At 39.4% G+C, this 15,025-nt stretch overlaps 1 protein-coding gene across 2 annotated transcripts; it reads left to right on the top strand.

The window, feature by feature from the left end:
* The first annotated feature begins 252 nt into the window (after positions 1-252).
* Positions 253-14,746, top strand: LOC123236364 (cytochrome c oxidase assembly protein COX15 homolog). 2 transcript variants are annotated; one of them, XM_044662687.1, is made up of 9 exons: positions 253-382; positions 1,598-1,788; positions 2,613-2,735; positions 3,621-3,807; positions 3,923-4,090; positions 8,507-8,588; positions 9,461-9,615; positions 11,637-11,750; positions 14,410-14,746. In XM_044662687.1, exons 1-9 carry the CDS (start codon positions 299-301, stop codon positions 14,539-14,541), a joined length of 1,236 nt encoding a protein of 411 aa, XP_044518622.1. In that variant the 5' UTR covers positions 253-298; the 3' UTR covers positions 14,542-14,746. The 2 variants fall into 2 exon arrangements, with proteins under 2 accessions (XP_044518622.1, XP_044518623.1); XM_044662688.1 differs by lacking the exon at positions 1,598-1,788 and having other exon boundaries at positions 345-382.
* The last annotated feature ends 279 nt before the right edge of the window (positions 14,747-15,025 follow it).

Raw genomic sequence — 15,025 nt, 5'->3', positions numbered from 1 at the left:
GCTCCGCCCCGGGTCGCGCGCCCCCAACGATTCCGCGCCTCTCCGATCCACCTCTTCCAGAGCGAGCGCCTCAGCGGAGCAAGCGCAGGCGCAGGCGTCAAATTCCAGCGACCTCACCACTGCTTCCGTCATCACATGACTAGGGTAGCATCCTGCGATGGGACCTGCCCGGGGACCTGCGCGATCCGGAAGTGCTTTTCTCTTTTGGAAGGAAGGAGACGCGGGGTCGCTAGGGAAGATTGTTATGCGGAATTGACTTTGGGATACTCGTGTTTGGCTAGCGGCAGTAGAGTTCACGATGTTGCGGTTGTTCTTTCTTCCTCTAAAGGCGGTGCTCAAGAGTTCAGGAATCCGTCTCCTGGCTACGAGGGGGGCTCCCCGGGTACGGACGCCCCAACAAGACTCTCAGGATCAGAGCAGGTTTAGGCAGAAGCATGGGTCTGGGATCACGCAGGGTGAAGAGGGAAGGAGGACTGGAGATGAAAGGGGCCGGGAGGAGCCAGCGTATTGTAGAGCCCTAGGTGGTCTTGGAGGGGCCATTCATTTACTGTCCCATTCCTGTCCCCCACCATTACTTTGTATTCGCTTTGAACTTATCTGTGCACATGTCCCCGTCTCCCAGTAGAAAGTAAGTTCCTTGAGGATCGAATGGGAATGATGTATGTAAAGCGCTTTGCAAACCCTAAATTGCTATACAAATACTAACCGTTATTGTTATTATCAAGGACCGGTAACCAGATGGCAGAATGGTTTGAACTGGTCTTGAAATCTGGAAGACCTTGTGGCAAATCTCAACCTCTGTTCAGTTTCCTGAACTGTAAAATGGGAATAGGCACTGTGCCTGCTTCTAGGGAAGACACAAAAATAAAATGTTGAGGAGAATATCAGGGTTGAAAAATTGCGGAAAAATTAGATTTATAAGGCCCGGGATCTTATTTCCAATTCAGCTACTCACTACCTCTTACACCTATTATTCATTCCAGGGCCTGGAACAGTAGAAACTAAGTAAATAATTGATGGCTGAATGAGTGAATACAGAATACTCATCAGAATTCATAAGCTTTCTGAACCTCATTTTCCTCATCTGAAATATAAGAGGAATGGACTGAGTAATCTTTAAGATCTCTTCTAGTGATACATCAAGAAAGTGATCTGTGATACTTAGCTCTGACTTCACAGGATCTTTGAAGAAAACAGAGCTCAGGATTTGGAAGGGGGCTCAGATCTAATTCTTATTTTGCAAAGGAGGAACTGCATTTTAGACAGTCCAGAACTCCCTGTTTAGAACTCCCAGTTCTAAATAGCTTAAAAGTGTCTGATTGTAGAGCTTCAATCCAGATTTTCCTGATTCTAAATCCAGCTGCCTCTAGTTGCTATGTGCTATCTCCCAAGTTGTCGTGAAGAAAGCTCTTTGAAAACCATACTAGAATAATTTGAGTTTGATGAAATATGATCCCTATCCTCAAGGAATTTATAATTTAGTAAGAATTGGACAAGACAATATGGCAGAAAAACATAGAGCAAACCTAAGTGTAAAGGCTTACCATATTAGATCTCACTTTCATGCTAAAATAATATTTCTTCCCTTAATCCTTAGTGTGGTTCCCATAATGGGCAAAAGCTCCCTCTCTTGCAAAGGCAGTACAGTACTGCCTCTGAAGTAGCTTTACAGTCTGGAAGGAGGTCAGTGTCTATCCCCACGAAGGCTACCGAGCGGATTATGGGCCGTTGGCTCTTGGTCTGCAGTGGAACAGTAGCAGGAGCAGTTATTCTTGGTGGAGTGACTAGGTGAGCAGTCCACAGTAAAACAAAATAACTCAGCCTCATTTGCCACCCATTAGGCACCTGTAACTCTGATATGGGGGCAGCCAAGTGGTACAATGGGTAGAATGCGGACTTAGAGTCACAAAGAACTGAGTTCAGATCTAGCCTCGGATGCTTATTAGCTATGTGATTCTGGGCAAGTCACTTAAATCACTTTGTTTCAGTTTCCTCATCTCTAAAATGAGCTGGGGAAAGAAATGGCTAAGCACTCATGTCTTTGCCAAAAAAAAACAACAAACTCCAAATGGGGTCAAGGAGGGTCATACACAACCCAAATGATCAACAACAAATAATTTTGAGTATTTTTCAAGAGCACAGTAATGCAAATTAAAAAGAGCACAAAACTCAGAAACCAGATACAAGATACTGCCACTAACTTGGGCAAATCATGTAAATTCTTTGTGCCTCAGTTTCCTTATCCATCAAATGAAGAAGTTGGACTATATGATCTCTGGCCCTTTTTTAGATCTGAAATTTTAAGCTTCTACATGTACAGAATGGTAGATTTTATAGGAAAACTTGGTTTTAACAGATTTAGTATTGACTGAGTCAGCTATAGCCTATGAGGGAGGGAAAAAAAAGGAAAAAGATGAAAGAGAAAAAGTGAGATAAACTTGTGCTTGATAATGGCTTTGTGGAAAATTACAAAAAACAATTTTTAGAGGAGGGAAAACAGAATTATTCTTTGCAGGGTTAAATTCAGATGTTTATTACTTCAGTCTGTAAGTTATGGATCCAATAGATTTCTTTAAGATGTTAATAGTATCCATTTCTGTTTCCATCCTAAGATTGACAGAGTCTGGACTTTCCATGGTAGATTGGCACTTGATAAAGGAGATGAAACCACCTACAAGTCAAGAAGAATGGGAAGCAGAATTCCAAAAATACCAGCAGTTTCCAGAATTTAAAATGTAAGCACAATAACTTGCAGATATAAACAAACACTAAATGTTTTGTGAGTGGAATTGAATTGAGTTTATTGCGTGGAAGTATAGGGAAAAACAAAATGCATCATACAGGAGCTTTCTAATCTCTTTATTTTTTACTGTTTTGTTACCTGTAGTGAAAGAAAATGTTGTATGTATTAAAGATATAAATGGTATCTAGGTCAAATATTTTACTTGGCTTCCTGGATTCTGGAAGTTAAACTTCTTAGTGCAGCTTGATATTGGGGGGGGGGGAGAGGGAAAGAGGGAACAGGACAGGGGGGAGAGGAGACAGAGAGAGGGATAAAGGGACAGAGGAGGGGAGGGGAGAGAGAGAGATTGTGTGTGTGTGTGTGTGTGCGCGCGCGCGCGCGCGTGTGGAAAACAAGAAATAGAAATTTCCCATTCACAAATAAGGCATACTCTGATATTTCACCTCTTTAGCAAGGGGCAACATCTTCCAGCTTCAGAGAAGAACTAATTTCCTATTTTGCAAGGCTGTGCAATTGTGGTATTGCTGTTGTTCAGTCATTTTTCAGTCATGTCCAACTCTTCATGACCCCATTTGGGGTTTTCTTAGTAGATACTAGAGTGGTTTGCCATTTCCTTCTTCAGCTCATTTTACAGATGAGGAAACTGAGGCCAATAGGGTTATAAATCACTTGCCCTGGGTCACATAGCTAGTCTGAGGTCACATTTGAACTTAGGAAGATGAGTCTTCCTGACTGGACCTGGTGCTCCATCCACTACAACGCCATTTAGCTCTCTAGTTCTAATGTATGCAATTGTGCCTTTGTTTTATCATGTTAAACGAGGTATAGCTCAAGAAAAATGTTCTTTTATTCTCCTTTATTGATTTCTCTCACCTAGCTTGAACCATGATATGACCTTGGCAGAGTTCAAATTTATCTGGTACATGGAATACTCACATCGAATGTGGGGACGGATTGTGGGCCTGGCATACATCCTTCCTGCTGCCTACTTTTGGAGAAGGGGCTGGCTTACTTCTGGCATGAAAGGTCGTGTTCTTGCTCTCTGTGGCTTAGTCTGTTTCCAAGTGAGTTATACAAGATCTAGAGGTGAAAGTTAAAAATAAAGTTAAATGATTTCCCTCAAGATATGTAGTTAATTTGAATCATGTTATATCTTGCTCTCCCTCCATTTATTGCTAGGGACTGCTGGGATGGTATATGGTGAAGAGTGGATTAGAAGAAAAGCCAGATTCTCATGACATCCCTCGGGTGAGCCAGTACCGCCTGGCTGCTCACCTGGGCTCTGCCCTTGTCCTCTATTGTGCCAGCTTGTGGACTGCACTCTCCCTGTTGCTTCCTCGAGACAAGGTAAAAGGAGGTATCTGTTACACAGATAACTCCTATGGCATCTGTTTGCGTTTTTGCAGTGATCCAAATGTCAGGGAACAAGGAATCCTACTTAATTGAAGATTTAAAAGTTAGTGAACCACAGGTGGATGATGGTTGACCTAAGTAAAATTTTCCTTATCCTGAAGGTTACCAGTGTCCTAGAAATTCAATATAACCGAGAATGAAAGGAGCATTGAATTCTAGGACCTGAATAAGTCATAAGAAGGCTACATCATTTTTGTAAGAGATCTAGAGCAAGTTTCCCCAAGGCAAAATTTAAGGGCAGGCCATTTTATCAGCATGCCAGTGTAGAATGAAGTCTATTGAAGATGATAAGGAAGAAAAAGTTTTAAATAATGAAGTTGGAAGAAATTTTATTGGAGCAGGGTTTTTTTACCTTTTTCTATCCTGGATCCAACAGTGTTTTTAAATATATCAGATAAATACATAGGATTACAAGGGAAATAAAATATATTTAGATAGAGTTAGGTACAATAAAAAAAAAGTTCTTGCTTAAAAATTGCTTCCAAGGGGTAGCTGGTTGGCACAGTGGATAGAGCACTAGGCCTGAAGTCAGGAGGATCTGGGTTCAAATCTGGCCTCAGACACTCTGTAGCTGTGTAACTTGGGCAAATCACTTAACCCTATTTGCCTGGCCCTTGCCCTTCTGTCATAAAGTTGTTACTAGGACAGAAAATGAGGGTTTTAATTTTAAAACCCTTCACTAAAAGACCAAACCCTAAACATTTGACTTGTGAATATCCAAAGGGTGCTGAAAGATTATCTGTGAATCTAAAGTAATGTAGAATAAGAAAAGTATTGTCTATTTAGAGTTATATCTTTATTACTTGGCAAATCTAAGAGAAAATAATTTATGCATACTCCTTTAACAATGTGATATTATGTGTTCTATGCATTAGTTAAAGGACCCTATTTATATCTTTTACAGGACTGATTTAATATATAAAAGCAAGGTATGATACCTTTATGTTGTACCTACATGATATTTTCATCATCTTTCACATTCATACACTTTATAGCAAATGTGAAAAGTATAATCATCAGCCTAGAATGGCAAAAAATAGCCCTGGATAAAAATTAGAGCAAGAAAAAGAAAGAATTAAAGATGGAAAGAAGCAGGCAGAAAGGTAAGAATAGCCCAAGTGGAGTCACTAGTTGAAGAAGTTGGACAATGAAAGGATATGAGTGCACCAAGAGGGGATGACTTCTTCTAGGAGTTTGAGTGTAAAAGAGAAGAGAGATACAAGGTGAGATGGGAAGGTGAAATAAGGTCTTTTTAAGGGTAGAAGAGAACTGGATATATCTGTAGTTTCATGTATATGACAAAATGGGGTGTGTGTGTGTGTGTGTATTTTTTGCAGTGAATTTTTATTCAGAAGTTGTATTTTTTCCTCATTCTAGTATTGAAATTCATTTGTATTACTAAGCATACACCACCTGACATTTGGGAAAGACTATATATAAATGTTATGGGTGTCAGTGAGATACCAGCCTAAAATTGAAATTTTGATGTAGACCGTATGGATAATTTTATTCCTTTCCTACTTTTCACAGCCAGACTTAGAGAATAAGAAGTGTGCCTTTGGTGTCTTTACTTCCCCACAATCCTCTCCCCTTCCTCATCACCTATAATCTGGTGTTTACTCCCTCTATCTCACTAAAACTGTATTCGAGGCACCTCCTAAGTGCCTGGTCTTTTTCAGTTCTCATTGCTTTTGTACACTATTAAGCATTGCTTCCTTGAAACCTTTTTCTCTTTTGGTGTCTATAATACTTCTCTCCTAACTCGTAATCACTTATTTTCTTTTTACCAATTAAATTTGAATATTTTTTTAAAGTTCGCTCTTAGCACTCTGCTTTTCTTTCTATATTCTTCCTCTCAGAGATCTCATTCATTAGCCTCTCAGCTATCATTTTTATGCACATTGGTTTCTATGTAGAATGATATGGGTGCACAGGGAACTAACTTATTGACCATCTTAAGTTTTAAGAAGACAAGAAAAAAGGGCAGGAAGTAGAGATTAATTTGAAAGTCTGGCACAGTCCTACAAGAATAGTGTCAGGAATACTAAAATTCAGATTAAATTGAGTTTGAAGAAAGCTAAAATTAGCAAAAAGCATTTTTTTAAAAAAGTCATATTTAGAGAAGAGAAAATTCAAAGAAGAAGATTGGAACACTGGCATGGAAGAAGACAGAATTCTTGAGCTTTTAAAATATTTCTCTTTTCTCTGCCAAGGGGTATAATCTTTAGACTTTAAAGAACAAAACAAAATTGGAAACTAAAACTCAAAATAAGTAGGGGATAGCAAGAAATCATCTAGCTGCCTCTTGGTGAGTTCAGGCTCAAGTAATCTGAAGGAACTCACAATTATGACTGCTAACCAATGATAGTGATCTCTGAAAGATTATGGAAAATGGAAGAGACCCCTACTGTTTCCACAGTGCTGGAGATGAATAAATATTCTTCCTGTTTTTTTTAAAGGCAGAAGAGTCGAATCTATAAACTACAGGTGCATGAGCTTGGTTTTGATTTCTGTGATAAGTCCAGATTGGGTTATCAAAGAGATAGATAATTAGCATCTAGATGCTATTTTTTCTCAGACCGTTAAGTCCAAAAGCAGTAATCACTTAGAGCCAGTAGCTTCTATAAAAATTGGTCATGCCAAACATCTCTTTTTTTTTTTGGACAGGTTACTAAACTAATTTATGTAAATAATGCTGTAGATAGTTTTCTTAAAGTTTAGCAAAGCATTTGTCATTCTGTCATCTCCCATCTCACCAAGACAAAAAGATATGGGTTAGATGATAGTATAGTGGCTGGAACCAAAAACACTTAATAATGGTTTGATCTCTACAGAAGAATGTCTCAGAGATCTGACTTTGATAGACATATGAATAGACATGCATACGTATTTTTTAATACCTTTTTGGTCTTTGGAACAACTCTGTAAGACAGAAGGGCAAGGACTAAGCAAGTGGGATTAAATGACTTGCCCAGGGTTACACAACTAGAAAGTATCTGAGATCAGATTTGAACCCAGGTCCTCCTGGCTCCAGGCCTGGTACTGTATCTCCTGAGCCACCTAGCTATCCCCTAACTTTAGGATTTAACATTTTTGTCAGTGACTTGGATATAACATGTTTAACCAGATTTGCAGATGACAAAAAACTGGGAGGAATAACTAACACAATAAATGATAGGATCGAAAAATATTTCAACAATCTAGAATACTGAGCCTAGTCTAATAATTTTGAATTTAATAGCTGAAATCTTTCATGTGTGTTATCTCCTTGGTTAGAATGTGAACCCTGTGAGGGCAAGGATTGTCTTACTTTTCTATTCATATCCCTAATACTTGGTGTAGTGCCTTGCCAACAGTAAGTGCTTAAGAACGTCTTTTTCATTCATTCATTTCTTGATCAAGAGGTAATGGACTCAAGTGCAAAAAGAGACATGTTTTTAGACAATAGCTATTGTGATTCATTTTGTTTGTCTCTGCTGATTTACTACAAGGGATTTTTTTTTTGTTCTCATTTTTTAATTGGAATTAGTAATAAAAGATGCTGTAATAATGATTACACCCCGTACCTCCACACACATACACACACAAAGGCTATTGAACCATCATTTATTTATTTTTAAGTCCTTACCTCCTTCTGCCTTAGGAATAAGTATCCATTCTAAGGCAGAAGAATGGCAAGGGGTAGGCAATTGGGGTTAAGTGACTTTCCCAGGGTCACACAGCTAGGAAATATGTGAGGCCAGATTTGAACCCAGGACTTCTTGTCTCCAGGCCTGACTCTTGATCCACTGAGCCACCTAGTTGCCCCTGAAACTTTATTTAAAATGCACAGAAGAGAACCAAAGGACATTCAAAAGAACTACAAACAGAAGAGCTTTGAAAATAACATTAAATTTAATGTTTATGTTCTAAAAAAGCAAGAAAGATGACCTGAAAAATTCATGTTTACATGTAATCCTCTGTTCTGCGTATGTAGAAATACTCTCTTGGGAGGTGTTAATAGGAAAAAAAAAATTAATATTTTTAAAAGAAAAAACTGAAAGAGACCTAGAGATTCATTTTTACTCTGTTGGCCAAATCTGTAGCTCAGAGCACCTTGTAAGTGCTCATATGATGAATACTTAATGGATCTGTTAGGCTTTAAATACTCTATAAAAACAGCCCTGTCTCTTAGGATAGATCTCTTCAAACATTGTAAAGTATTTTAACCTCCTAACATATCCATTTAATTGTATTTATCCTTCACTTTTACTTGACTTTGAAAAAATATGTTGCCTTTTTTTTTTTTTTTTTTTTTTAGATCTTGCAATATTGTTTGTTTATGTGATTAATCTTCCTTCTGTTGTATAGTTGCCGGAAACCCGTCAGCTCCTACAGCTGAGGCGATTTGCTCATGGGACAGCAGGCCTGGTTTTCCTTACAGCTCTTTCAGGTATGAAGTCTTGCTACCAGTTGAATGTTACCATGATTTCATTCTGTGGTCCTTTCTTGGTTCTTCATCCCTTCCTACTGCATCCCATCTCCCCTTGCCTTCTATTAATTACCTGCCCCTTTGCCTCCCCTTCTCTCTCTTGTCTCCATCACCATTTTTTCTGTCCTTGATTCCTAAATATGAACCTGTATTTCTTCACCTTTAATTTACAAGACTTTTGTCACATGAGGGATGTTTTCCTGAGAAAGCATTGTCTTTTCCCCAGATATATGTGGGAGATACCACAGATATTCCTAACCTTACTTAAACGAATCCATTTTGAATCTTTAATTCATAATTTTGTCTAAACCTTCCCTAATATGTTTTTCAAATAGAGTATTGGCAAGGGTAAAGGCTTATTTCATGATCCTTTAGTGCAGTCAAAGGGATTTGCCTAAAGTGTAAATGTGGCCACATCACTCCTAATCATTAAACTCCTAGTGTCTTCTATTGCCATTAGCTCTGATATAAAGTTATTAATTGCTACCCAGCCCCAACCTGCCTTTCTGGGTTTCTTAGACGTACATTATTCCTTGGCAGTTGTTTTTTTATGCAATACATCACATCGTTTATTTATTTATCCATGATCTCCTCCACTTGAGCAGGTTTACTTTTGTCTTTCTGTCCACAGAACCTAGTACAGTGCACATAGTGCAGGCTTAACAAATGCCTGTGGATTAATTACCAGTATACCTCTATCACTTTTCTTGTTTCTACCATATGGCACCAGGATGAGAAATTATACTATATTGTTTTGTATTTTTTACATGTAAAAGGTATTATATTTACTGGCTTCCCTTATTTTGAGTTTTTAAATGTATCTTGAACTACAGGGGCTTTTGTGGCAGGCTTGGATGCTGGACTTGTATACAATTCCTTCCCCAAGATGGGAGAGCGATGGATCCCAGAGGACCTCTTTACCTTCTCTCCAGTCCTTAAGAATGTCTTTGAAAATCCAACCATGGTGCAGTTTGATCACCGAATCCTGGTATGTTTGTCTTATAAGGAAGCTGGAAGTATAGGGGCTACTCACAGGCCCAATCCCACTCATTTATGACTTCAGATCAGCACAGGACCTTTGACCTGCTCCATTTCTGGCCTTGGATGGTTCATCCCTCCTTAGCCTAGTGGGTCTCCTCTCTCAAGCGCCCACCAAGTTAACACATAACTTAGTGTAGACTTGCACTCAGCTCACTAGTCATGAATTAGTGTAAACTGATCAGCTTAGCCCACTGCAGCTCAGAACTCCCAAACTCAAGATATCTACCAATCTCAACCTCCCAGTCAGAAGGGATTATAGGCTCTACCATACATGGTGATTGAGTTAATTCCAGCAAATATTTTTTGAGGGCTTACTATGATCAAGACCCTTCTTAAGGTACTAGGAATACAAATATAAAAACAAAATTCCCTAGCCCCAAGGAACATCCATTCAGACATTTATTAAGCAACCGGTGTCAGGTACCATTAAAATATCAAAGTGAAAAACAATACTGTCTTTGCCTTTAAGGAACTTATAATCTAATGGGATATGATATAAATACAGTGGAATATAAGCTTTTGTTATTGTGGTGGTTGGTGACGGTGGTATCCCCAAGGCCTATGGCACACGGGCCCTTAGTACATGTTGATTTGAATATGATAGAATATGAAAAGGGTAAGACAAAAAATAAGAATTAAAATCATAAACACTAGCAAAGAGCTTTGGAGTCTTCTTTTATATTTGTAGTTATGTAATTCATATATGTGTCATAGGAGGTTAACACCCAAATATTTTGTGTGTGCTGTTGCATTGATGAAAGTTTTCTTTGTACCTCTTCTTGGATTTGTACAGATAAACTGATAATTTCCAGAATTGTAATATTTGACTGAAGCTATTAATTATTTTATAGCATACTATGTCTCATGGTCATACACCAAAAGTGATGGAATCCTAAAAATAAAAAATAAGTGGGGGGGATCTTTGCTTCTGGAAGAAGTGTGCAGTCATCAAAAGAGTTTTGCAGTTTCCAGAAGTAATCCCATTTGGTTATCCTCACATTGAATTTTGGATTTAAATTTGTGTCCATTTGTACTGTCTAAACCAGGCACACGCATATGTGTGTGTGTTATATACATGTTCATACACACTGGTATTACAAGTACATATAAATCTGCACATAATTATTCACATGTATACATACATCATATGGGTAGCTGTGCATGTATGTATTCAGATGTGTACATTTACACACACAGATGGATAATCCCTATAGGTTTTATGACTTCAAGACATAGATGACTGCCCAGTCTCGAAAAACTAAAAGGAAGCCTTGCAGAGAGACATGGTGAGGTATGGGGAAGATACAAGCTAGCTGCAACATAGAGCAAATAAAGACCTTCAAAGAATAATTGGATTAAGGGTTTCATCCTAGGTTTTCCTGACTGAAAAAGAAGTTGGCTAGTTATATAGGAAGGAAGAATAACAGGTAGCAGCTTAAGGTCACCATGAGTGTCCTCACAATGCCAAGAGAAAATGAAGGCTCTCAGCTTGTTGGTGGACCCTGTTTGGCAAACTTTTTGGAAGCCACAGACAAGTCACACAGGATGGGCAGACATGAATGAGTCATTGAGGCAACAGTCAATCAGTGAAGTCACAGTTCCATTGGAGTACTAATTGTTTTTATTGGGTTTTTCATTGGATTTCTGGGGTTCTCTAAGCAAACCATCATATATAATCTGTAAGTAATTTTGCTTCTTCATCACCTGTTCTCTCAGTTTCTTTTTCTTGTTTTTTTGCTATATAGTTGGTATTTCTAATACTATGTTAGATAATAGTGGAGATGATGGCCATCCTAGTTTTACCCTGATCTTTTTGCATCTCCATTGCAAATGATATCTCTTGGTCTCTAAATATTTATAGATGAGCACTAGTAATGTTGCTAGAAAACAACATAAATTTAGAGTTTAAAGGGTAGGAGGCAGAAATTGGGGAAAAGTCATTATGACTAGCTTCTTCCTTTCTTTTAGGGAATCACTACAGTCACAGCCATTACTGGGCTTTACTTCCTCTCTCGGAGAATCCCCCTTCCTCGAAGGGCCAAAATGGCAGTGGCAACATTGTTGACTGTGGCCTACACACAGGTATTTACCACTTCTTTAATTAGCTTGGTGTAATGGGGAAAACACTGGATTGAAGGTTGAAAGACTTGGGTTCAAATCCTGGCTGTTCATACTGCCTCTGTGATCTTGGACAAATCCTCTCAGCTTTCTGTGCCACAGCTCCTCCTCTATAAGATAAGGGTGTCCCTGGCAATGAGGACTGAGGACCCTTCTAGCTCGTGATCCTTTAATCTTATCATGATGATGGTAATAATAATTGCTGACATTTATTTAATACTTTACAGTTTTGATGCAGATTGCCTTTATTATCTCATTTAAAGTAGAATATGGCCTATTATCATCTCATTTATTAATAAGGAAACTGAGACTAGGGGCTTGCCTATCATCTTATAGCTGGGAAATGGGAAGCCAGGGCCCAAATGCTAAGTTCAGTGGTTTTTTCCCCTTATATCACAGTATTTAGGCTGAGCATGTTCTTGATGGCAGTTCAGAACTTTCCTACCCTATACAGGTCAATAGAGATCTTGCCAAGATAAATTTGTGATAAATGATTTCATAGTCCCAGGCTTATGAATAGTCTGTTAAGCAATTGTTTCTGTTTAAGTCTTACCCCAATTCTTTATTGTGACCTAAAGGTGATCCTGAACTGTTTGGGTACCGGCTCTACCAGCATTGATAGGCTTTGGGTATGGGCCAGTGACAGACTGTATGGGGAGTGTAAGAGGGAGATTTTAGGTATTATATAGATATATATTTAAGGTGTGGCCGCCAGGAATCAATAATTCAGATTGGTTCCATAATTAAAATAGACCCAAGTCAGGATCAGGTTTAAGGCAGTTTATTTACAATTAGGAAGGGTAGAAAGCAAGGGAAATAGAGAGAGGGAGAGGCTAGTCCAGGCCTGCAGGGGCCCAGACAGAGAGAGAGGGTTAAAAGGCTAATTAAACTAGATTGCCCATCACAAGGCCTTAGCAATCAGAGAGGCAAGAGGCCTACTTAAGGTAGAGAGTCTGGAAAACGCCAAGGTAGGCCTAAGGAAGTCAGCGTGACTTACCCACGACCATTCAGAGTGGAAGCAGCCTGAGGTCTCAGCCGAGATGCTTCAGCACCAAGTTCAAAGCGGGAACTCCCCAACAGGAAGTAACCAACATACTTGAAGAGATCGTGTCTCTCGTCTCTTCCTGTGGGCCCACCTCTAATTCAAGTGGACAAATGGCAGCCTCTACACTGATTTGGACTGCCCAAAGGGCAGTCCCTTGTTCTTGATTTGTTACTTATTGTCACGTGTGGGTAACTCATCTCCCCTCCCCACTAAGGGAGGTGGGGATGACATCATCTCTGTTAGTAGAGTTTTAACTATGAATGGGATAGAGCCAATTCCATTTACGCGGGAGTAGGATCAGCCTACTTGTGTTTGGAGGGGCTTATTGCCTGGGTAGTCTACAAGGGAAAAAATATTTTTGTCTACAAAAATTCTCAAAGATTTATTAATTATAGAGGGAGTGTTTATACTAACAAAATTTGGGGTCCTTGAAGGACTGGTGGAAGTTTAAAAGAGGGAAAAGCCTAGTTGAATTTAGCACTGGTTGAGACCTTAAGAGTCATAGAGTACAATCCCACCCATCTTATAGATGAAGAAACAGGGCCCAGAGAATTCACTGACTGGTGAGGGCCAAGGTGGTTGGAAGCAGAGTTGGAAAGTGAATCCAAGTCCTAACTCCAAGTCTTGGGCCTTTTCTACCATACCATTCTGCATCCCTTTAGTCTATATTCTCTCCAGGTCCAGGGATAGCACCTTATACATAGTAGGGGCTTAATACATATTGACTGAATGCATGAATGAACCAATATCTGGGCCTGGCTTTCAAAACCATCTCATCTTTGTTCATTATGTTTCTCCATTCTTTACCATCCCTTTTTTCATCCCATTTCTACCATGGATTCTCTCACCTTGCCACTTCCTCCCCAACCTTTCTCCTTCTGCTGTTTATCAGGGATCTGCAGCCCTTCTAGCCCTACTGTGGTTCTCCATAACTGGGGCACTGTTTAAGGATCAGAGCTAGAAACCCAAATTCCTTAGTGATATCATGTAGTGGAAAGCACTTTGGAATCATAGAGAAACTGAGTCATGCCTATTCCCTATGCATTCCATTTTAGGCAAATCACAAACCCCAACTGGACCCTAGTTAACTCAATAAAATGAAGAAGTTAGACTAGATAGATGGCCTCAGAAGTCCCTGCCAGCTTTTCAGTCTATAATTCGATGACCCTACAATCTTTAGAGATATAAAAACTCCACATTTGTGCCACAAATATGACCACTAAGAGACAGCGTTTTCACAATACTGAGCTACTCCATGTTTTCTTTTGCCCAAAATGGAAGGAGCATTTGGGTCTTCGACATGATGTTGTGCACCTCCTCTCTCCCTACTGTATCTCTCCCTTTGAATTCTCTGTACTTATCTGCCTTTTTGCTCTCTTTAGACATGGCTCAGTTTTATACCATTATTATGGGATGTTTCCACTTTCTTTTACATTTACTACTAATGGGAAACAGACGGAAATGCAGAAGCCTATTTTATCTTGGCTATTCATATTCAGTCTCTTTTTAAAATCACTATTTACAATTACTACTTCTAATGTTCTAATCCATTATTCTTTTTGGTTTGTTTTTTAACAGGTGGGCTTGGGCATTAGTACTCTGCTAATGTATGTTCCAACTCCTTTGGCTGCAGTTCACCAATCAGGTTCCCTGGCTTTGCTCAGCGTTGCCCTTTGGCTTATGAATGAACTTCGACGAATCCCAAAGTAATCCTCAGGGCAGCCACTTTCTGTGGCCATGCCTGGGCTTTTGAGAACTCCCTGGGAGCATAGAGACTTGGACTTTCCCTCCCACTGGATTCAGAAAATGGTGTGGTAGGACAAATGATCAAGAATGAAGAAGGGACAGAGGCAGCTGGGTGGCTCAGTGGATTGAGAGCCAGGCCTAAAGACAGGAGGTCCTGGGTCCAAATCTGGCCTCAGACACTTCCTAGCTATGTGACCCTGGGCAAGTCACTTAACCCCAATTGCATAGCCCTTACCATTCTTCTGCCTTAGAACCAATACACAGTATTGATTCTGAGATGGATTGTAAAGGTTTAAAAAAAATAAAGAGACAAAGATTCTTTTTCAAGCAAAACAACTCCCCTTCACACCTAAAAACAGTCACTTTTAAAAAGGAAATATTTGTCACTTGCTTTTTAACATGCTGTCTAAGATCCCTTCCACTTTTAAGATTCCATCTTAGGGTTTTG

The sequence above is a fragment of the Gracilinanus agilis genome, chromosome 2 (assembly GCF_016433145.1).
Source record: "Gracilinanus agilis isolate LMUSP501 chromosome 2, AgileGrace, whole genome shotgun sequence".
Classification (NCBI taxonomy): Eukaryota; Metazoa; Chordata; class Mammalia; order Didelphimorphia; family Didelphidae; genus Gracilinanus; species Gracilinanus agilis.
The sequence above is the reverse complement of the archived record's forward strand: the minus strand, read 5'-3'. Positions and strand labels throughout refer to the sequence as shown.